General features: G+C 47.4%; 1 protein-coding gene across 2 annotated transcripts in view; it reads right to left on the reverse strand.

Moving 5' to 3' along the window:
• Nucleotides 1-7,374: 7,374 nt before the first annotated feature.
• Nucleotides 7,375-24,495, reverse strand: part of LOC308575119 (methanethiol oxidase-like) — a 35,308-nt gene continuing 18,187 nt past the window's right edge. For both annotated transcript variants that reach the window (XM_081173634.1, XM_081173633.1), the window contains exons 5-12: nucleotides 21,234-21,354; nucleotides 18,453-18,635; nucleotides 17,339-17,517; nucleotides 15,003-15,081; nucleotides 13,337-13,458; nucleotides 11,660-11,752; nucleotides 11,453-11,571; nucleotides 7,375-7,872 (exon numbers count right to left, since the gene is read on the reverse strand). In XM_081173634.1, the coding sequence (XP_081029760.1) occupies nucleotides 7,710-7,872; nucleotides 11,453-11,571; nucleotides 11,660-11,752; nucleotides 13,337-13,458; nucleotides 15,003-15,081; nucleotides 17,339-17,517; nucleotides 18,453-18,635; nucleotides 21,234-21,354 (1,059 nt within the window). In that variant the 3' untranslated portion in view covers nucleotides 7,375-7,709. The remainder of the gene's footprint in view (nucleotides 7,873-11,452; nucleotides 11,572-11,659; nucleotides 11,753-13,336; nucleotides 13,459-15,002; nucleotides 15,082-17,338; nucleotides 17,518-18,452; nucleotides 18,636-21,233; nucleotides 21,355-24,495) is intronic.

Consider the following 24,495-nt stretch of genomic DNA (forward strand, 5'->3'; position numbering starts at 1 on the left):
TTGGCCCGCGCGCCTCTGGTCTGCCCGGATACGGCGCTCTTCTTTAATGCAAATGGCTGCCGCGTGGTTTTCTCGCTTTCCACCCGGATACAGCTGGGGCTCGGCTCCGGATTGGCCAGCGGGGTCGGGAAGTCTGCCTAGCAACGCGCTTCTGGTTGGTCCGAGCTCTGCCAGTTCGGCAGAGGACGGGGAAAAGAGGCGCGCAGGGCTGCCTTTATATTTATATTTAATTTATTTTTTTTCTCCTTTTTTTGAAAGGACTGGTCTGGCTGCACTAGGATCACGTTAACCCCCGAGGCTCGCTGGGATGCAAAAATCTCAGGCTCCAAAACCCACAAAAAGTCATATTTTTTTCCTTTTTCCCAATTTTTTTTATTGATTTTCCCAAAATTTCAAACAAACAAACACAAATCTCAACTGCAATTAAACCAATCTTAGTAACCTTGTTAATTGATTTCCTCAAATCCCCCTAGTTGAATTGCAGTGTGGATGATTTTAACAGTTTTCCAAAACCAATTTCCTCATAAAATTAACTTAATCACTTAACATTGGTATCTGAAGAAGTGTGCATGCACACGAAAGCTCATACCAAGAACTAACTTAGTTGGTCTTTAAGGTGCTACTGGAAGGAATTTTTTTATTTTCACTTAACATCGTTCATTCTTTCTATTTTAGCTTTAGACATTTTAATTCCTATCATTGCATATTTGAATCCCAAGCCTATCCACAAAACGTCATTTTCAAACTGTCCTCTATTTATTCCCATTTTCCCTCGCTCCTTTCTTGAAAATCATACTTTTTGGGCAGGGGGATGGCAGGCACCTCGGCTGTGGTCTCCATACGTTCAATGCACGGGACAATTCCCAGCACCCTTGAACTACAATTCCCAGTGTTATTTGGTGATGGGGATCACGAAATACTGGGAATTGTAGTTCAAGGTGCTGGGAATTGTAGCGCCCTGTGGGGGCACTCCGCCGGCGCCCACATTTGCAGGTCCTTTTGCTCCCGCATCCTTAGAGGCATAGCACACGGCCTCATAATACATCCAAACCAGGGATCACCAAATTTTTCCAGATTCAGAACCCCGCTTTTAAGCCAAACGTGCATTTAGAGGCCTATTTCTTAACTTTTTGGCATCCGTCTGCCTGGCCGTAGCGCTCCTGCTGTGACCCACCTTGGATCAGGATGAAACCCACTAAGGGGTCCTGACCTCCCCAGTGAAGACCAGTGATCTAAAGTAGATGACTGTCTACATTATTTCAAACTGCTTTTTAATTGTGTTTTTCCTTTTTAAAAATTGCTTTTTAGCTGTTTTTATGTGGGAGGTTTTTTGGAGGGGGGCGTTATTCGGATGTTTCTGCTTATATTTTGATTAGGGAAGTTTTTAATGTCTAATGCTGTATTGTTTTTAATATTCAGTTGGAAGCCGCCCAGAGTGGCTGGAGAAACCCAGCCAGATGGGCGGGGTATAAATAAATTATTATTATTATTATTATTATTATTATTATTATTATTATTATTATTATTATTATGTATTTTGTGGTTTTATATTGTAGTTTTATCTTGTGAACCACCTGAGACCTGCAGGTATAGGGTGGCATATAAATTTAATTACAGCAATTACGGTAAAGCACTTTTGGGCCGTGTAAACACCTTAGCTCAGTTGGTAGAGCATTAAGATTTTTAATCTCAGTGTTGTGAGTTTGTGCGCCATGTTGAGCAAAACTTCTGCATTGCAGAAGGTTGGACTAGATCATGGGTAGGCAAACTAAGGCCCGGGGTCCGGATCCGGCCCAATCACCTTCTCACTCCGGCCCGCAGACGGTCTGGGAATCATTGTGTTTTTACATGAGAAGAATGTGTCCTTTTATTTAAAATGCATCTCTGGGTTATTTGTGGGGAATAGGAATTCGTTCATTTTTTCCCCCCGTTCCAAAATAGAGTCCGGCCCCCCCCACAAGGTCTGAGGGACAGTGGACCAGCCCCCTGCTAAAAAAGTTTGCTGACCCCTGGACTAGATAATCCTCAGGGTCCCTTCCAACTCTCCTGTGATACACTTGAAGCACATCTAAAAAGGTAAAGGGACCCCTGACCATTAGGTCCAGTCGCGGACGACTCTGGGGTTGTGGCGCTCATCTTGCTTTATTGGCCGAGGGAGCCGGCGTACAGCTTCCGGGTCATGTGGCCAGCAGGACTAAGCCAATTCTGGCGAACCAGAGCAGCGCACGGAAGCGCCGTTCACCTTCCCGCCGGAGCGGTACCTATTTATCTACTTGCACTTTGACGTGCTTTCGGACTGCTAGGTTAGCAGGAGCAGGGACCGCGCAACAGGAGCTCACCCCGTCGTGGGGATTCGAACCCCCGACCTTCTGATCGGCAAGTCCTAGACTCTGTGGTTTAACCCACAGCGCCACCCGTGTCCCTCTTGAAGCACATATAGAACACCGAATAATCCCGAGAACTTCCGTTTACCCCTCATCTAAATATTTTTCTATGCGGTTTTTGACAAAGAGAGGTGTGGTGTGGTGGTTAGAGGGTTGGACCTGGGTTCAAATCGCCACTCGGCCATGAAGCTGCCCATGAGCCAGATCCTGCCTCTCTACCCAATCTACCTCACAAGAGTGGTTGTGGGGATTAAATTAGGAGTGGGGGAAGCATGCATGTCACCTTGAGCTCCAGGAAGGGGGCAGGGAATGGAATATGGAGGCAATAAATAAATAAAATAACCCTTGCAAAGCGGCTTAATGGTTATTGCTTGTTCATTTCGCTGAAACACGCATCCTTTGCCTCATTCAACCTTTGCATTTCCATTTTTGCAGTGCTTTTTTCCCCCTAGAGGGACGCAGGAGTAAACATACCCCTAAACATTTTGTGAATCCTTGGACTTTGGTCCATTTACTGCATTTATTTTTCCCAATCTAAACAATAGCATGGTGGTTTTTCTCGAGTCCAAAGGAGAGTACCCCAAACACCTTTTTTAAGAGGAAAAAAACACTGCATCTTTGCACCCATTATTTGGCTGCATTGCTAAATTAAGAAAAGGGCATGTTCTGCAGTGTGGCAGTTCGCAGATTGCTTCAGAAAGTACAAAATACACGGGCTTTGCCTTTAAATGCAGGCTGGCTCAAAATTTATCATGCACAGCTATTTGCTTCCGTCAAGAACTAGAAGTGGTTTAAGGACAGTAGACCCTGGATCTCAACAATAATGGAGGTAGACAATCTAGGGTGCCAGAGGGCTGGGCCCTATACTATACTGGATCCCTATACTGGATCCCTATACTTGCAAGGGATCTGGGTGGACTTTTTTGTTCCAGGAAGGATGCGGTTTAAATTGCTAGGTGGCTGTTTGGGCACCAGGTGGCGCTGGAGCCCCAGGAATGAATGAGCTTGCAGAAACTGTGGGTCTCACCCAATCCTCTGGGTCTGGAAGGTGTGTTTGGAGGCATGGGGAGGGCAAATCTCCTGGGTTTCAGGCAGGGAGCATCGCAGCCCTATATCGGGAGATGCTGAACCTGCGAACTTCTGCATGGGAAACGGGTACTGAAATGAGGCTGCATTTTAATGTTGTATTTTAATCTTGTTTTTAAGTTGCATTTTAATCAATTGTTTTTATACCTGGTGTTAGCCGCCCTGAGCCCGGTCTTGGCTGGGGAGGGCAGGGAATAAATAAAATTTATTATTATTATTGTTGTTGTTTAGTCGTTTAGTCGTGTCCGCCTCTTTGTGACCCCCTGGACCAGAGCACGCCAGGCACTCCTGTCTTCCACTGCCTCCCGCAGTTTGGTCAAACTCATGCTGGTAGCTTTGAGAACACCGTCCCACCATCTCGTCCTCTGTCACCCCCTTCTCCTTGTGCCCTCCATCTTTCCCAACATCAGGGTCTGTTCCAGGGAGTCTTCTCTTCTCATGAGGTGGCCAAAGCCTTGGAGCCTCAGCTTCAGGATCTGTCCTTCCAGTGATCACTCAGGGCTGATTTCCTTCAGAATGGAGAGGTTTGATCTTCTTGCAGTCCATGGGACTCTCAAGAGTCTCCTCCAGCACCAGAATTCAAAAGCATCCATTCTTCGGCAATCAGCCTTCTTTATGGTCCAGCTCTCACTACTGGGAAAACCATAGCTTGAACTTGTCCAGCTCTCACTTCCATACATCATTTATTATTATTATTATTATTATTATTATTATTATTATTATTATTATTATTATTATTATTATTATTATTCAACCAGGGCAGGAAAGTTGTGCGTCTTGTAATTGTTTCAAAACTGCCGGTTCTTCCCACACAAGCACATTGTCCCCTCTACCTGGTGGTGGTGGGGAATTCATTGATCATTCTCTCCCATTCAAAAATATACCGAAACCCCAAACCTCAGCCTGAATCGAAACTACGGTTTCCACTAAGCTGCATTCATGAACTGAGCCAAATTGGGGGGAATTTTGAACACCAGGTGCTCTCTGCTTGTTTTAAGCTCTGTCATGATCTGGGCCTATTTGCTTTTCATAGTCAGGTTGTTTCATAAGGGTGGGCTAGAGGGCTGGTCAAACAACCACCCCATGCCCTATATTGGGCCCCTTGGAGCTGGCTGGCTCATTAAAGAGTATGGAAGTCGCTCAGCAGTGGAAGGAGTGTTAAGGTCCACCTGGAATAGGATGGCAGGACATGGTTTGAGAGGGGCTTCTCGGTGGTGGCTCCCAGGCTTTGCAACTCTCTCCCTAGAGAAGCAAGACTGGCTCCTTCCTTGTTTTTCCACCAGCAGATGCAGTGCTTTTTTACTTAAAAAAAAAATGGTTTAGGCGTACCCTCATTTTGACTCAAGAAATCATAATTTTTTAGTTCAAATCAGGAAAAATAAATACAGTAAATGCACCAAAAGATTCACAAAATGTTTAGGGGTATGCGTACCCCCAGAACAAAAGCACTGAGCAGGTGAATATTGTTTTATTTCAATAGGCCTTTGGTGACTGGCCTTTCTGAAGGAAAAGGCTTTTAATGTTTCTGTGCTGTTTTTATTATCTGTATTTAATAGATTTGTTGTTATAGAATCATGGAATTGCAGAGTTGGAAGGGACTTTGAGGGTCCTCTATTTCAGTCCTCTGCAATACAAGAATCTCAGCTAAAGCATCCTTGAGAGAGGGCCATTCAACTTATAAACCTGCAAGGAAAGAGAACCCACAAGCTCCTGAGGGAGACTGTTCCACTGTTGAACAGCTCTCACTGCCAGAAAGTTCTTCCTGAAGTTTAGTTGGAATCTCCTTTCTTGTAGCTTGAAGCCACGGGTTCGAGTCCTACCCTCCAGAGTAGGAGAAAACAAGCTTGCTCCCTCTTCCATGCCATAGTCCTTTAGGTATTTGAAGACGGCTATGATATCTATTAGGGACACGGGTGGCGCTGTGGGTTAAACCGCAGAGCCTAGGGCTTGCCGATCAGAAGGTCGGCGGTTCGAATCCCCGCGATGGGGTGAGCTCCCGTTGCTCGGTCCCTGCTCCTGCCCACCTAGCAGTTCGAAAGCACATCAAAGTGCAAGTAGATAAATAGGTACCGCTCCAGCAGGAAGATAAATGGCGTTTCCGTGCGCTGCTCTGGTTCGCCAGAAGCGGCTTAGTCCTGCTGGCCACATGACCTGGAAGCTGTACGCCGGCTCCCTCAGCCAATAAAGTGAGATGAGCGCCGCAACCCCAGAGTCAGCCCCGACTGGACCTGATGGCTAATGGTCAGGGGTCCCTTTACCTTTACGATATCTATTCTCAGGACTCAGCTATACAGCTGCAAATAAACTGTTTTAAGTGTGTTGTAAATTGCACCATACAATTGTGACTCTACCTGGCAACAGTGAGCTATAGCAAATTCAATCTATGTTTCAAAACAAATTTTTTTAATAAAAGCATTTTCACAACTTTTTTTTATGTGTCTAAATTCCACCTCAGAGGGACGCGGGTGGCGCTGTGGGTTAAACCACTGAGCCTAGGACTTGCCAATCAAAAGGTCGGCAGTTCGAATCCCCGCAACGGGGTGAGCTCCCGTTGCTCGGTCCCTGCTCCTGCCAACCTAGCAGTTCGAAAGCACATCAAAGTGCAAGTAGATAAATAGGTACCACTCCGGCGTGATGGTAAACGGCGTTTCCGTGCGCTGCTCTGGTTCGCCATAAGTGGCTTAGTCATGCTGGCCACATGAACCGGAAGCTGTACGCCAGCTCCCTTGGCCAGCAAAGCGAGATGAGTGCTGCAACCCCAGAGTCGGCTACGACTGGACCTAATTTCCACCTAAATTCCACCTCAGTCTCCTGTTTCCCAGGTTAAACATACCCAACACACTTAGGCAGGAAGAACCAGATGCACAAATATAAGGTAGGAGACACCAGACTTGCCAGTAGTACCTATGAAAAGCATCTAGGGGTCTTGGAGGACGACAGACTTAACATGAGTCAACAGTGTGATGCAGCAGCAAAAAAAGCTAATGCTATTCTAGGCTGCATCAACAGAAGTCTAGAGTCCAGATCAAGGGAAGTAATAGTCACAATCTCTTCTGCCTTGGTCAGGCCACACCTGGAATCCTGTGTCCAGTTCTGGGCGCCCCAGTTTAAGAAGGATCTTGACAAGCTGAATGTGTGCAGAGGAGGGCGACCAAAATGATCAGGGGTCTGGAAACCAAGCCTGATGAGGAATGTTATATGGTTTTAATTCTATTACACTTTAATTACCTTTTAACTATTACCTTTTATATATTTTTAGCTTTCTGTATTTTAACTGTGTTGCTTTCATTTCTGTTAAGCCGCCTTGAGTCCTCCTAGTCTGGGGAAAATGTGGAATATAAATAAATATTATAATAATAAATGCTCTCTGAGCATTTAGCACAGTATAGATGTGAGGTGCAAGGGAAGATTAAATGTGGCCCATTTGATACCTCCCAGTTACCCTTTTTCAGTTACTGTATTTTTCTGTCTATAAGACAGTCTATTTTGGGGGACTCAGATTTAAGAAAATGGGGAGAGATGTATCTGTGTACAGTGGTACCTCGGGTTAAGTACTTAATTTGTTCTGGAGGTCCGTTCTTAACCTGAAACTGTTCTTAACCTGAGGTACCACTTTAGCTAATGGGGGCCCCCTCTGCTGCCACACAATTTCTGTTCTCATCCTGAAGCAAAGCTCTTAACCTGAGGTACTATTTCTGGGTTAGCGGAGTCTGTAACCTGAAGCGCCTGTAACCTGAAGCGTCTGTAACCCGAGGTACCACTGTATAAGACGCCCCCTAATTTTTGACATTATTTTTTTTAGGGGAAAAACCTAGTCTTATACAGGGAAAAATACGGTATGTAAATAAATCAGACGATCAGACCACCTGCTACCCATTAATGAAGGGGCCATGTATCAAGCATATGAGATTTTAAAAAATGTTTATTCATTTTCTGAAGCTCTGTTTTCAACAGTCTTGTCATGCAATGAGTTGAGCGCCAAAACCACCCTATGCAGTTCTCTCCCCCGCCCTTTAGATTGGTTTATTGTTGTACGAAATACATATTAAAAAAAATACTTTGGAGGCAGGCAGGGAAGAAAACCGCTGACTCGGGAGAGAGAGGGACTCCCATGACTCAGCAGCTGCATACAGACATTTTTAAAGGGTTGAAACCTGTGACGAAGAGATGCTCCCGTAAAGTTAGCTTAGCAGGAGGAAGGAGGGGAGGGAAATGGCTGGCCAGACCACCTAGATCCACCTAGATCCAGATGTCCGAGGTGCAATCTCCCCCGGGGTAGCGCATCTCGTGAGCGCGAGCGGGACCAAAGGGCTCCTTTCCGAAATCCACCAGGAAGTCCGGGTTCACACAGAGGCCGCCGTTCTCAGTGTCCACATCGATTTGCAGCATGACTGACCCTTCCCTGCAAAAGGCAAAGGCAAAAGGGAGCTCAGAGGCAGATCCTTCGCTTGGCATCCAGAAGCCCCCACAATCCATTCCCCAGCATAGAAATCTGTAGGCGCAGACCATCGCCCAACTCAAAACAGTCCGGCATGAAAATCCCCAAACTCGGTTCCATGGGTGACTCTGAGTCAACTCCCTGGGATAGTTTATTGTTGCGCATGGTTTCTAAATTTATTGTTGTACATTGTTTCAATTGTCTGTTTTAACCATATTTGCACATCAGTTTCTAATGTTGTGAGTGTCCTCTACAGTGGTGCCCCGCAAGACGAATGCCTCGCAAGACGAAAAACTTGCTAGACGAAAGGGTTTTCCGTTTTTTGAGTTGTTCCGCAAGACGAATTTCCCTATGGGCTTGCTTTGCAAGACGAAACGTCTTGCGAGTTCTTGCAAGTTTGTTTCCTTTTTCTTAAAGCTGCTAAGCCGTTAATAGCCGCTAAGCTGCTAAGCCGCTAAGCTGTTAATAGCCACTAAGCCGCTAATAGCCATACTTCGCAAGACAAAAAAACCGCACTCGCGGAACGGATTAATTTCGTCTTGCGAGGCACCACTGTATTTCAGAGGCTTCTACTCTGCAGCCTCTTACAGTTGTTTTAACTGCGTGTTTATATTTGTTTTTAGTTCTTATCTGTTTTAATTATCTGTTTTTATCCATCCATTATCTTTGTTTAATCTTGTATTTTATTCAGATGTTTTATCCTATGCTTGTTTCTTTGTCCTTATTTGCTCTAACAATTTTATCGGTTAAAAAAAATAAAATCCTAACTGCTATTTTATTTATATGTGTTTGTTTGTTTGTTTTATCCTGGTCTGTGACCGTAATAAAGTTCATTCATTCCCCAGCATCTCGAGGTACAACTGGGAAAGACTCTGTGCTGGGAAGCAGGAGGGATGCTGCCGGTCAGTGCCATAGATGTCAACTTACAGATTTGAAAATAAGAGACCAGTAGCCTCGAAAATAAGGGAGCAGCAGCCAAAATAAGGGATTTTCCGGGCACAGGTATGTTTGACTTCTGAGCCCCTCCGAGCCTGTCAGGGAACTGCCATCGGAGCCAGAGGGAGAGGGAGGGCTCCAGAGGGATTCCGGAGAGCGTCCCGGGAGGAAGAGAAGCAGCACATCTTCTGGGGAAGGAAATCAGCGTAGCACCAGTGGAAAAGGGGGGCAGATGGGGGAATCGGCGAGGTGGCTCCATGACTCCTCGCCTGGGACCAGCGGGGAGAGCACGGGTCCTCCGCTGCCCACACCCTCCCTGCGCAGAAGGCTTCCGCACAGGGAGAGTAGGCGGAGACTAGGCGTCAAAGAACTTCTTTGCTGGAAGAAGTTCAAGAAACGCCCACTGACGGACTCTGCCAGCGATTGAGACAGCCACGTGCGAGTGGCTGTCCAGACAGAAAGGGTTCACTCAGGCAACCCAGCCAGGTGTGGCGCCGATTTACGCACGAGCAACCCCCAGAACCATTACAGAGCCAAAGGCAGAAAGCCCAGTCAGCAGCCAAACGAAGCCTCAAGCGGCGGTTCCCACAGTGCAGCAACCTGGCAAAGGGGATGCAGCAAGGAAAACCACCGTCACCTCTCCGCTGGGAAGCGCTGAGCAAAGGCGAGTCCCCAGGCAACGCGGCCGATTTGATCGGCACAAGGCATGCAAGCTCCACCCCCCAGTCGTTCTTAGACTCCTTACTGGGTGAGCAACGCAGCCAAGCAACACAGTTGGAGCCTCCCTCCTCCCTGGCCAGTAGGGAGGGAGGGAGAGGAGCTGCTTCCTTTGAAACCCGGGAAATTTAAGGGACATCATCAATAAGGGACAGCAGCGGGACACGGCGCTGGGATAAGGGAGTCTCCCGCCAAATAAGGGACGGTTGACAGCTATGGTTAGTGCAGACAGGACCAGATGCACTTGGGGAGGGACTCAGTGCAAGGCATATCCCTGTGTTCCTGCTTAATTCAGACCATTCATCAGAACCATGAGGACCGTATACACAATAAGCAAAGAAGTATGGGACACTATTTTAATATATGATCACAGTGGAGAGATTCTTGTGTGGACCAAGATGGGAAGACTTATTGTTGTCTAATATGGAGGAAGGGTCGCTGAATTTATGGGAGATAAAGCTGATCGGTTTGATTAGAGTAGGGGTCAGCAAACTTTTTCAGGAGGGGGCCGGTCCACTGTCCCTCAGACATGGTGGGGGGCCAGTCCCACCCTCTCCCGAAAGGACCCCCCCGCGTGGTCAGTACCTGTGTGGGGAGTCCTCCGTGCCACACCAATTTAGTGCAGGGACTGACCGAGCAGGCGGCAGGGTCCGCGGACCAGATTAACAAGCCCAGTGGGCCGCATCCAGCCCACGAGCCTTAGTTTGCCAACCCCTGGATTAGAGGAAAACCATTGCTGGCATTTATTAAAGATAATGATCAGAGATCCCCTTTTGGACTTTTTGCGTGAAAAGGGAAATGAATTAATCTATCTGGGAAAGCAGAACAGAAAGTGGATCAGTTGGGTGTCATTAGTGAATATTTTGAATCATTTCTTTTATGTAACTGACAGAGGGAAAATCAGAATCCCTTTTCTTTTCCTCTTTTTTTGGTTTTCCTTTGGTGTTTTCTCTTTCTCTCTTTGCTCTTATTTAGATTCTTTTATTGTATTGCATTATGTTTTGTTTATTTAATAATCTTTATTAAAAGTTTCAAAAGGTTACAAAAAACAAAACAGAAAAACAAAGGAAAACACAAAAGACAACCAAAAAAACCCAATAATTCCACCTTTTAGATCTCAATTTCAATAACTTCTTTTCATGACTTCCCCACGCCTCCCCTTATTGTGTTCCAACTCCAATTGTTTGTTCAAACAAGTTTTTATCCTTAATGTCCTAACCATAGATTGTTAATTTGCTTAACCATGATTTGTAAATATGATTCTATAATAAGTTTAGGCCTTATCATTATTATCCTTATCCTTAATTTAGTTTATTCAACAGTTTTTAAAGTATATACCTTAATCATATATGAAAGAAGAAACAAAAAAATATAAAAACAAGAGAAAAAATACCTTTCCTAAAGTTGCTCTTAATTCCCATCCACGGATTCCCCATTCTTATAATAATAGAAAGCATATAATTTTTACACTGCAAAGTGAGAATCAGGCCGCCTTTGGACTTCTAAACCCCCACCCTTCTCTCCCCGGTTTCAGTCCCAAACCAAAGTCCAGTTAGTCCATCTTTGTATTGCATTATGAAAAAGCTTTAAGGAAATCTTTTAAAAAAGAAAATAACCATGAGGACTGGAATCTTGCTATTATATTTAAGGGAAGGGGCATAGCTCAGCGCATTAGCACTTGCTTTGCCTGCAGAAGGTGAAGGTTCAATCCTTGCATCTCCCTGGCAGGGCGGCTGTGACACTCACAGAATCACAGAACTCCAGCCTTGGATGGGACCCCGAGGGTCATCTAGTCCAACCCCCTGAACTTGTGATATACACATACCAGATTTCAGTACAGAGCTGTGGAAGAAGGGGCAGAATCAGCCAGTTAGCCTCTTGATTTTCTTACCTGACCATTTGAGGGTAAAACTGCTTGTCCCAAGGTGTGTACAAAGAGGTCGTTGTGTACAGCCTCTTACCGTCCAAGCTGAGCTGAATCATCTGAGGTCCGCCATAGACCCTCTTTCCCTAAAGGCAGAGAAAACGCGGCGTGAGGAAGGTTCAGTTTGGATTCCTCCCGCTCCCTCGCCACCCTTGCGGCTCCAGGTTTACTCACCTGGATCATAAACGGGTCGGGCTGGCAGTCCAGCTCATCGTCTTCCAAGACGGTCACCACGCCGCCTTTGTAAATGTTCCCGCCAACAAACACCTGGGGGCGCAAAACAAGCCCCCCAAAACCCCAGAGAAAGAGAGAGATAATCAGCTGAGCTCACGAGTAACAGCATCTTCCAAGGAGCTGTTTGGCTTGACAAGGTCATATCCATGCCGTACACTTTCAAAACATGTGGCTTTCCCCGCAAAGAATTGTGGGAACTGTAGTTTGAGGAGGGTGCTGGGAGTTCTAGCACCGCAGGGGGGGGACTACAGTACCCAGGATTCTTTGGGGGAAGCAGGGAGGTTTGGCTGGCACCTTCATTATACACCTTTAGGCGCCAGGCAAAAACATTCCTTTTTAACCAGGCCTTTGGTTGACCTGATCAACAGCCCATACCCTTTTAAAAATATGACTCTTTGCAAGGGGTATGTAATGGGTATGAGTTACTCGTGCGTAAACTGGTGCCTTTCTCGGCTAATTTGCCTTGTTAAACCTTTCTGACTGCACAGCCCCTTCTCATGGTGGCTGCCTCAGTCACTGGCAGAATCCGTCAGTGGGCGTTTCTTGAACCTCTTCCAACATAAAAGTTGTTTGACACCCAGTCTCCTCCTCCTCTCTTCTGCGCAGGGAAGGCGTGGGTAGCGGGGGACCTGGGCTCTCCTCACTGATGTCCGGTGAAGAGTCCTGGAGCCCTCTCTCCAATTCCCCCGTCTGCCCCACTTTATCCCTGGTGTTGCACTGATTGGCTTCCCCCTCTACTGAGCTGTTTCTCCCCCTGCTGCTGGGTCCTTCGCCAGCATCATCTGGGAGCCTCCCCTCGCCTCTCGCTCCGATGTCAGTTCCCTGACAGGGTATTATTGGTTTTTGCTTTTATTTTATTTTATATACTGTGATGTTTTTATGTGAACTGCCCTGAGACCTCTGGGTATAGGGCAGTATCTAAATTCAAATAATAATAATAATAATAATAATAATAATAATAATAATAATAATAATGGTGATGATGATGATGATGTTAGTGCAGCAGTGGGGAGTTCCAGGAACATTGAACCCCCTGCTGAAACAGAGCCTTCACGCTCCATTTTATCCGTGTTTTGTTGCCTGCCAGGTACTTTTAAATCCCCAGCTGTCGTCGTGATGTCCAGGGATTGACAGATGGGTGTTGAATGTGGCCCTTCTCAGTAGTGGCGCCCGCCCTGTGGAACGCCCTCCCATCAGATGTTAAAGAAATAAACAACCACCTGACGTTTAAAAGACATCTGAAGGCAGCCCTGTTTAGGGAAGTTTTTCATGGCTGATGTTTTATCGTGTTTTTAATTTTCTGTTGGAAGCCACCCAGAGTGGGTGTGGAGACCGGCCAGATGGGCAGGGTATGAGTAATAAATTATTATTATTATTATTATTATTATTATTATTATTATTATTATTATTATTATCATCATTATCATCATCATCATTATCATCATCATCATTATCATCATCATCATCATTATCATCATCATCATCATCCCTGAGGTGTAACTGAACCAAGGGTGTGGATGTGATAAGAATTCTGCGGTCATTTAGCCCAGTATCCTGTTTCCAACTGTGGTCAGCCGGAAGCTACAAAGTCTGGCAAGGGGTCAGGTGCTCTTTTACCTGGCCAACCAGTTTAGGGCAGAATGGGTTGGTGATGTCATACTGGCGGAGATCGCCATGCAGCCAGTTGCTCAAGTAGAGGAACCGGTCGTCCATCGAAATGAGGATGTCGGTGACGAAACCTGAAGGAGAAGAGGGCACGTCAGCATTCGCTTTCTTTTATTCCGTAATAATAATAATAATTTTGTATTTATATTCCGCCCTCCCCAGCCAAAGCCGGGCTCAGAGCGGCTAACAAGAGTAAAAATAACATATACATAAAATCACAATCAATTCATTGAAATACGTTCTAAAATCAATTCGTTCTCAAATCAATTCAGAATCAAATTAATGGCAACAGTTGGGCTAGAGTTCTATGAGGATTACCGAAGGAGGGGGTCAGACTGTGCCTTGGCCAAAGGCCTGGTGGAACATCTCTGTCTTGCAGGAAAGATGTCAAGTCCCACAGGGCCCTAGTCTCTTGTGACAGAGCGTTTCACCAGATCGGGGCCACAGCTGAAAAGGCCCTGGCTCTGGTCAAGGCCAGTCTAGTTTCCCTGTGGCCCGGGACCTCAAAGATGTTTTTATTTGAAGACCGCAAGGTCCTCCGTGGGACATACCAGGAGAGGCGGTCCCGTAGGTACGAGGGTCCTAGGGCTTTAAATGTTAAAACCACTCCCTAGGTTATTTTCTGCCACACAGATTCAGAGACCACACCATTTGTTGAAAGCACTTTTGATGCCACTTTAAGCAGTAATGGCTTCCTCTAGCCCCCAAAGGATTCTGGGAACTATAGCTTGTTGAGGGTGCTGAGAGTCGCCCGGAAGCTCCCAACTCAGAACTACAATTCCAAGCTGCCTTCAAGGGCTGCCCTGCGTGGAGCACATTGCAGTAGTCTAATCTAAGGGGTTCACAAAGCACAGAACGACAGCGACCGGTTCTCTGTCTTCCAGGAAGTGGTGCTAGCTGCCCTATCGCCCAAATCCGACGCTAGGTTTTACTCCTGGAACAGTGGCTGCTGGATTCAATTGAAAGGAACGTGGAAAGTGAAATATACTCGGGAGTCGAGAGTGGATTTCATGCTCTTTATTTAGCTCGTAGTGGTTGAGGAGGAATGGAAGTTCCCCCAGAATGTCTGCTTTATCTACATTATTTACACAATGGGCCCCACGGGATTGGCTAATTCTGGGATTCTCCTGTAGGCCAATCAGGTTGCGGATTCACTTCCACCTGGAGCTGGATTGGGTGGCTCCTGTGGACCAATCAGACTGCTGCATTCTGGATCCTATTGTTCTAGGACCAATCAGACTGCTGCATTCTGGATCCTATTGTTCTAGGACCAATCAGACTGCTGCATTCTGGATCCTATTGTTCTGGGACCAATCAGACTGCTGCATTCTGGATCCTATTGTTCTAGGACCAATCAGACTGCTGCATTCTGGATCCTATTGTTCTAGGACCAATCAGACTGCTGCATTCTGGATCCTATTGTTCTAGGACCAATCAGACTGCTGCATTCTGGATCCTATTGTTCTAGGACCAATCAGACTGCTGCATTCTGGATCCTATTGTTCTAGGAAAAATCATACTGCTGCATTCTGGATCCTATTGTTCTAGGACCAATCAGACTGCTGCCTTCTGGATCCTATTCAACTCACCGGCCGCCCATTTCTCGTTCTTTACTCACCTGGCATTTCAGGAAAGTACCACCCTGACACCTTCTTGTTTGGAATCTGGATCACCTTTTCGGCCGCCCAGTCCCCGTTCTGCAGCAGAAAAGCATGTTGAGAAGGGGGATCCGCTGCGCCAAGACACTGCAGCGTGGAGGGATCTCTGCTGAAGGGCCCAGACAGACCACTGCGTTCCTCCCCAACCCCTGGCTTTCGATTTCCTCCACTCAACCATCAGCCAGCATTCCTCAACCAATCTGCACACACAGCTCTGTTTCGGGGTTCCCTTCCTGGGATTCACCACGAAAGAAGGTCTGTGCTCCTACAAACCTTGGGTCTTCCTCTGAAACTGTTCCATCACAGACAGTTCCATTTTTATCCCTCTTGTGCAAGGGACAGAATCCAAGAATCTTAAGAGCTGGAAGGGATCCACGGGTCATCTAGTCCAACCCCCTGACAGATGGCCACCCAACCTCTGCTTAAAAATCTCCAAGGAAGGTATATCTGAAGGTATATCCAGTATACCTGAAGGAGCGTCTCCACCCCCATCGTTCTGCCCGGACACTGAGGTCCAGCACCGAGGGCCTTCTGGCGGTTCCCTCCCTGCGAGAAGCCAAGTTACAGGGAACCAGGCAGAGGGCCTTCTTGGTGGTGGCACCCGCCCTGTGGAATGCCCTCCCATCAGACGTCAAAGAGAACAACAACTACCAGACTTTTAGAAGACATCTGAAGGCAGCCCTGTTTAGGGAAGCTTTTAATGTTTGATGCATTACTGTATTTTAATATTTTGTTGGAAGCCGCCCAGAGTGGCTGAGGAAGCCCAGCCAGATGGGCTATAAATTATTACTATTATTATTATTATTATTATTATTATTATTATTATTATTATTATGAAAGAGAGCCCACAACATCCCGAGGGAGACTGTTCCACTGTTGAAGAGCTCTCACGGCCTGAAAGTTTTTCCATATTTTTAGTTGGAATCTCCTTTCTCGTAACTTTAGTCCAGAGGTCGTCAAACTGAAGCCCGCGGGCCGGACACGGCCCACCAGATTCGTTAATCCGACCCACAAACCTTGCGGACTCTGCCGCCCGCTCAGTCAGTCTCCGCGCCACACATGCGCGGGACAGAAGCCTCGCCGCGTGGATACTGACTTCTGCGACACGGCACGGCTTCTGATTGGCTGCAGGAAGCTCCGGCAGCCAATCAGAAGCAGTGGACACCTCTGGGCGCCATCCCTTCCTTCCAGCTGAGGGGGCTGAGCGAGAGGGAAGCACCAACGGCGCAGGGGCTACCTCCGCCGCCCAGGCCAGGCTCTGTGCCCTGCTGAGAAAGAGGACGCCGACGCGGCCGAAGACGAGGCAGTGTCAGCAGCTGTGGCATGAGTGGCATAGGCGGGGGGGGGGCTTTTGGGAGGGAGGTGCTTTAGGGAGGCGGTGGGTCCAGAGCAGCGCACGGAAATGCCGTTTACCTTCCCACCGGAGCGGTACCTATTTATCTACTTGCACTGGTGTGCCTTCAGACTGCTAGGTTGGCAGGAGCAGGGACCGAAAGACGGGAGCTCACCCCGTCGCGGGGATTCGAACCGCCAACCTTCTGATCGGCAAGCCCAAGAGGCTCAGTGGTTTAGACCACAGCACCACCCCAGGTGATAAGTAAACAGTGATATTTTATTGCTCCTGTCTCACTTTCTGGCCCTGGGAATCTCTGGAGTTTGTCCTTCCTTTTTTCCTAGCAACCAGGAAGCATCCTTCCCATGGTGGGTTCGTCTGAGATCAGGTGCTCCCTAGAAGTTAATTTCTCCGAGTACTGCTACAGAAGAAGTGTGGGTAGAGGATGCAGAATCCCTTCCCCAAATGGTATGCCCAGATTATATGCAAATCTGCATCCTTATTCCCAAATGAGTCGGAGGGCCCAATCCACCAACTGCTTAAAAAGGTAAAGGTAAAGGGACCCCTGACCGTTAGGTCCAGTCGTGGCCGACTCTGGGGTTGCGGTGCTCATCTTGCTTTATTGGCCGAGGGAGCCGGCATACAGCTTCCGGGTCATGTGGCCAGAATGACTAAGCCACTTCTGGCGAACCAGAGCAGCGCACGGAAACGCCGTTTACCTTCCCGCTGGAGTGGTACCTATTTATCTACTTGCACTTTGACATGCTTTCGAGCTGCTAGGTGGGCAGGAGCAGGGACCAAGCAACGGGAGCTCACCCCATCGCGGGGATTCGAACTGCCGACCTTCTGATCAGCAAGCCCTAGGCTCTGTGGTTTAACCCACAGCACCCCCCGCGTCCCTGTACCAGCTGCTTACTGGGCCCCCAAAGTCCTGTGGGCTCCCCTGCCCCCATCCATTCTAACCTCTGTCTTGAAGAAATGATGGATGGAACTCTGCAATGTGCAGCCCACCATTCCGTGCGCGGCATCGGGGTTATGCAGGAACCGGATTTCCAGCGGGGCGGAATCCTCTCCAACATCAATCTGCTGGATGAGGCAGTGAGTCGTCCAGTCCCAGACGTTCAGCCGACGCCCGTAGCGCTCTGCGGAGGAGCAAAACAAGGACAACATCAACCACAGAGGGTCCCTGGTCACGATCCTGCAACACCCAAGGAAACAGGCTGCTCGGGGTTTTTTAGCCCTGAGTGTCAGCCAGCAGTAAATCACACTGTGCAAGTTGGAGTTAACTCTCTAGTAGCAAAAACACAATCTGACCCTCGGACCCCTGACTTCACGACTCCTTGCTTCCTGACCCTCAGACCCTTGACTTCGTGACTCCCTGCTTCTTGACCCTGGGACCCTTGACTTCGTGACTCCCTGCTTCCTGACCCTCGGACCCCTGACTTCGCGACTCCCTGCTTCTTGACCCTCGGACCCCTGACTTCGTGACTCCTTGCTTCCTGACCCTCGGACCCCTGACTTCGTGACTCCCTGCTTCTTGACCCTGGGACCCCTGACTTCGCGACTCCTTGCTTCTTGATCCTCAGACCCCTGACTTCGTGACTCCCTGCTTCTTGACCCTCGGACCCCTGACTTCGTGACTCCTTGCTTCTTGATCCTCAGACCCCTGACTTCGTGACTCCCTGCTTCTTGACCCTGGGACCCCTGACTTCGCGACTCCTTGCTTCTTGATCCTCAGACCCCTGACTTCGTGACTCCCTGCTTCTTGACCCTCGGACCCCTGACTTCGTGACTCCCTGCTTCTTGATCCTCGGACCCCTGACTTTGTGACTCCTGGCTTCTGGACTCCCATTCCTGCTCCCACCCTGCCATCTTGCCCCCGGTCCCGACGTCCCCAGCCGGGACTTCGATCGCACGTGAACCGGACCGTGACACACTAGGGCTGGAATAAAGCCCCCTTCTCTGCTTTCTGAATCCACAAACCACTGGGATCTGAAGGCGGCCCTGAAATTGACCGCCTCAACGGCAGGTATTCCCCCCCCCCCACACACACACCCGTCTCAAACGAAGGATGTACCTTTCTTCAGATCCTCTGGGTTCAAACCGTTCGCAAAGTACTTTGGCACGCCCCACTCGGTGCTGATCATGACATTGTGCCTGGGCTGGTACCAGAAGTCGTAGCCTTGCGGGGGCTCGTCCCCCGGCCGCTCCCAGGTCCCTTTCACTTCCCAGGTCTCCGCGTCAATAAGGATGAATCCGCCTGGAGTCACAACAACAACAACTGTTCTCAGAAAGCGACATATTTACGGAGAGAAGCGATTTGGGTTGAGGTCATTGCAGTTAGCGGGGGTTCAAATTAATTCAAGCAGGCATGGGGAGGCACGCATTTGTGTGTGTGTGAAGACTGGGGTAGGGTGCAAGGATGTGAATAGATGCTAGGAGACAATATATTTATTTGATATTAATAAATATGATAATGATATATCTATACCACGTCCATCTGGCTGGGTTTCCGCAGCCACTCTGGGCAGCTCCCAACAGAATATTAAAAACACGATAAAACATCAAACATTGAAAACTTCCCTGAACAGGGCTGTCTTCAGATGTTTTCTAAAAGTCAGGTAGTTGTTTATTTCCTTGACATCTGATTGGAGGGTGTTCCACAGGGTGAGCGCCACTACCGAGAAGGCCCTCTGCCTGGTTCCCTGTAACCTCACTTCTCGCAGTGCGGGAACCGCCACAAGGCCCTCGGAGCTGGACCTCAGTGTCCGGGCAGAACGATGGGGGTGGAGACACTCCTTCAGGTATACTGGACTGAGGCTGTTTAGGACTTAGGAGTATAGCATCTAGATCAAGGGAAGTAACAGTGCCACTGTATTCTGCTCTGGTCAGACCTCACCTGGAGTACTGTGTCCAGTTCTGGGCACCACAGTTCAAGAAGGACAGTGACAAACTGGAACGTGTCCAGAGGAGGGCAACCAAAATGGTCAAAGGCCTGGAAACGATGCCTTATGAGGAACGGCTAAGGGAGCTGGGCATGTTTAGCCTGGAGAAGAGGAGGTTAAGGGGTGATATGATAGCCATGTTCAAATATATAAAAGGATGTCACATAGAGGAGGGAGAAAGGTTGTTTTCTGCTGCTCCAGAGAAGCGGACACGGAGCAATGGATCCAAACTACAAGAAAGAAGATTCCACCTAAACATTAGGAAGAACTTCCTGACAGTAAGAGCTGTTTGACAGTGGAATTTGCTGCCAAGGAGTGTGGTGGAGTCTCCTACTTTGGAGGTCTTTAAGCAGAGGCTTGACAACCATATGTCAGGAGTGCTCTGATGGTGTTTCCTGCTTGGCAGGGGGTTGGACTCGATGGCCCTTGTGGTCTCTTCCAACTCTATGATTCAATGATTCTATGACTTTAAAGGTCAGCACCAACTCTTTGAATTGTGCTTGGAAACATACTGGGAGCCAATGTAGATCTTTCAGGACGGGGGTTATATGGTCTCGGCAGCCGCTCCCAGTCCCCAGTCTAGCTATTATTATCCTTCCTCCCTCATGTCTGTTGTTCAGCAGAGTGCATCCCTTTGCATCTTAAAAGGGGAGCTTATATAGGCTGGTTTTAGGCTTTTAGTTTAAATACAGTGGTACCTCGGGTTACAGACGCTTCAGGTTACAGACTCCACTAACCCAGAAATATTACCTCGGGCTAAGAACTTTGCTTCAAGATGAGAACAGAAATCGTGCGGCGGCAGCAGGAGGCCCCATTAGCTAAAGTGGTGCTTCAGGTTAAGAACGGACCTCCGGAACGAATTAAGTTCTTAACCGGAGCTACCACTCTAATCCAGGATGTACTGTGGGTATTCCACACTGGGGAGTCTGTGGCCCTCCAGATATGGCTAGATTTCAACTCCCATCATCCTTCCTGATCATTGGCAATGGTGGCTGGGGGGCGATGGGAGTTAACATCAGGAAAGACCTGCTGGGTCAAGCCAAAGGGATCCCACTGGTCCAGGGCTGGGAATCACAGCTGGGGAGAGGGTTCTCATGCTCAGCTCCTGCTTTTGGGTTTTCCACTGGGGTGTCTCTGGGAGGGCTGGATTAAGACCGTTAGAGGCCCCAAACACTTAAAGACTTTGGTGCCTCCATATATCTCTCTAATTCAAAATATAAACCATAAAATAAAAAATTAATATTATATGTGTGTGTGTATGTATTTTTTTCTCTGATTGTGGGAGGTTTTTTTGTGGAACCTGGTTCACAATACAGTCCATAGTAAATCCGGTAATGGAAAATTTCTGTGGTTCTCCTCTCCCCTCGATGCCCTTATTTCGTTGAATGGTTAATCCAGCCCTGGCCACTGTGAGAAAAGAATGCTAGACTGGATGAGCCCCGCTTTGGCCTGATCCAGCGGCAGGGCTATCCTCTTGTTTCTATACTATTCTTACAGGGTCTCTGGGTGCAGAATGCAGTGCTGGCGAGGCCCCAGCCACTCACAATCTAAATATTTGCCCAAAGGCATCTATAAACATATACAGACGTATCTTGGTTCTCAAACACCTTGATACCTGGACATTTTTGGCTCCTGAACGCCGCAAACCTGGAAGTGAGTGTTTCGGTTTGCGAACGTTTTGTGGAAACTGAACGTCCGAAGCGGCTTTGAGTGCATGAAGCTTCTGCAGCCAATCGGAAAGCTGTGTCTTGGTTTTCGAACAGTTTTGGGAGTCGAAGGGACTTCCAGAACGGATTAACTTCGACAGCCAAGGTACGACTGTAGTAGCATATGCCAACTGCATATACATTTTGCACCATGGGGCTCTGCCTCCCTTTAAGTCCCAAGTGACACACAAACACAGCTGGCCATACCTTTCCCATTGCCAAGCGTGTCGGCCAAAGCGCTGATCATCACCTCTCCGCTGCCCAAGCAGTGGGAGGTGTGTGGGAAAGTCAAGTTGCACTTCTCAAAGACTTCCCTGGGCTCAATAACCTGCGAGGAGAGTCAGGGAGAGAAATAAGTTTCTGGTGTGATTATTCATCCTGTTCTTTACACAAAAGCACTTTTTTCTTAAAATCCAGGATTCAGCACACCCACAGATCAAACTCCAAAGGTCGTCACCAGTGAGGGCTGTGATGTGATTAAAATGATCTTTCTCAGTGGATCATGTGAGTTTTGCTGAACTCACCGGTTCTTAATTGATCCATGTTCTATAAAGATTTGTTTTTTCTCAAAGAAACTTATTCTTCTGTTGATGGTTCTTTTCTCCTTATAAAACCTGTCTTGTTTCTCTTCTAGATCTTTCACCTTTCGCTACTTTAGTTGCGTGGACACCACACATTTATATCACATGACTTCCCCCAAAGAACCCTGGGGACCGTAGTTTGTTATGGATACTGGGAATTATAGCATCATGAGCGGTAATTAACAGTTCCCAGGATTCTTAAAGGAAGTCACTTGCTTTAGATATATGGTGAGTTTCTCTGTTATTTCAATTCTTGAGGTTGCGTGCTTGACTTATTCAGAGTAGACCTATTGAAATTACAAGACAACTAATTTAAGTACATTAATTTCTGATTAGAATTTAGATACAGACTTTGTACTCAATTTACTTCCCATTTGCATACACACACACACATATTTATGTATATGTATAAAAACTGCAATATAAAGTCTTGTTTCTAATACATTCATTTGAATTTTAAGGCATCGTTAAGAGGTGTGGTAACTCAAATCTGTTCTTTTTTGACACGTTCGTCCGCTTTCTGTCTGTCCTCTGTTTTCCTGGTCTATATCACCAGGAAAACCGTATCAATTTACCCCTTCCTGGGCATGTTTACCTTTAATGCCCAATCTATTTCTGCTCTCACGATCTCGACTGCATCCTCTGAAAACATTTTAAACATCCCCCGCCAAAGCCAACACTTTTAATGGGAGGAGACCCACCTCTGCTGATCGTCGCTCAATATCATCTACTCTAATTACAGTTTCCGGGCGTAATTGCTTTTGTATGAATTATGAATCATTCTCCTCCTCCTCCTACTCGGATGAAGCCTATTCTTGGCTTCTGCAACGCAACAAACTTTTTTTACTCCAGTCAATAATGGAGCGAGCCAAAGGTGTTTTTCTGGGTCAGCAAAATATTACCTATGCGCCTCCCCTAATTTGTACTCTTCTCTTCATCAGAAACCAAATCACAAGGGTGGCTTCTTCCCCTCATTTGGTCTCATTAAAAGCGGTCCTGTCTTAAGTGCTCATTTCCATTTTATTCATTGGTTAGCCTCTTTGACGTGGGGCGTAATAACTGGATCGTTCAGGGGTGGGAACCTCAGGAGAATAATGCGGCCCTCTATTTGTGTGGGATGTGATACATAAGTAGCAGACAAGTACAACATTCCTTGTTTTCCTAGAGTGGACATGCAAAGGCGATGTTTGTTCCAGCCGGTCGAAAACTTCCTGTTTCCTCCTGGGCTGCAGCATCCTTCCTTTTGCATGTGACCAGAGGTGGGCGTGACCTTACCTGTGCAGGTAACAAAAGCTCAAGGCACTTCCTTTCGTCGTGTGAACTGCAGTTAACTGCCAGCTTGCAGTCACTGGGATTAACCCCCCTATATGGGGTAGATCCATATCTACATATTTGTAACTAAGTCTGCCTTCAGGGATCCAACTGTGAACTGATGGTGTGAGTAAGCTTCTTTTATATACTTTACACAAGATTGTGGCGTGTTTATTCTTTTAAATAAATAAAAAAATAAATTTTTATTTATACCCCGCCCTTCCCGGTTCAGAAATCCGGGCTCAGGGTGGCTAACAACAAATTTAAAACACTTAATTAATGTAACAAAAAAACAGCATAAAATGCGGTATAAAACATGAATAACAAATCAAAAATCAATTTAGGGGGGGAAATCCATCCAATAAACATTAGATGATCACCAGGGCTAGCTGGCTAAATTAGTCCTATTTGGGCCAGCGAGGAGACCAGGGAGAATTAGCTGTGGGATCCCAGAGCAGGCAATCTTCATAAAAAGGCATGGGGGAGGGAAAGGGGATGTAAGGGAACTTACCAGGAACGTAATATTGAGAGGCTTAAACAAGCCTGCAACCAGCTATCTGCTCTGCGTTTAAGGGGAATGTAAAACTCCGCTAAGTTATAGCGCAAGTTAGAAAGGATATTAAGAAACAATATATCCTCTCCTGTCTCCCTGAACATTCCCACAATTTGGCCCTCAGAGGTCTCCCCAGGCCAGAACCCCTCCTGCCCCTGCCCCACAATCCTTCTTGAATCTTTCACCTGACTGCAATGTGTGCTTGAACCCTGACCAGGCCTGAATGGAGGACAGAGAGGGGCGTGTGCAGGAATCCACCTACTTTACATAGGCATGATTTGCATCTGTTGCTCCTCCCACTTTTGCCTCTGACCCCGCCCACCGCTGGCACGCTGCCCACGGGAGGGTTGCCCGGAAAAAGTCTGATACTTTGCCATTCTCCATCCAGGCAAGCAAGCTCAGCCGGCGAGACTTTTAATTTCAGGGTCATGGGTTTGAGTCCCACGTTGGGCCGAAATATTTCTGGATTGCAGGGGGGTCAGGCTAGATGACCCTCAGGGTACCTCCCGACAGTTCTAAGATTCTGTGATTCGACGCCTCATCAGAGTCCAGGGATCCATCCCAGCCAGGCAAAAACTCAAGGAGGACACAAAGGTGAGCGAGTTAGAGGTGTGGCCTGAGAAGAAGGGGCGTGGCTTAGGAGGGGCGTCGCCTGGAGAGAGTCCCGAAGGCCAGACAGAGAGGTCTGGAGGGCCGCATCTGGCTTCCACCCCAGCATTCACCATCCCTATGTTCTAAACCTGCCACTGCCATCCTCAGGACATTTCAACACACATCGCGAATGCCATTAATATGGCAGCACCCACACTTTGGAACTCCCTACGGATAATAATAATAATAATAATAATAATAATAATAATAATTTATTATTTTTACCCTGCCCATCTGGCTGCGTTTCCCCAGCCACTCTGGGCGGCTTCCAGTCAAGTGTTAAAAACAATACAGCATTAAATATTAAAATCTTCCCTAAACAGGGCTGCCTTCAGATGTCTTTTAAAGATGGGATAGCTACTTATTTCCTTCA

This window comes from Podarcis bocagei (genome assembly GCF_964188305.1).
Source record: "Podarcis bocagei genome assembly, chromosome: 16".
NCBI lineage: Eukaryota > Metazoa > Chordata > Lepidosauria > Squamata > Lacertidae > Podarcis > Podarcis bocagei.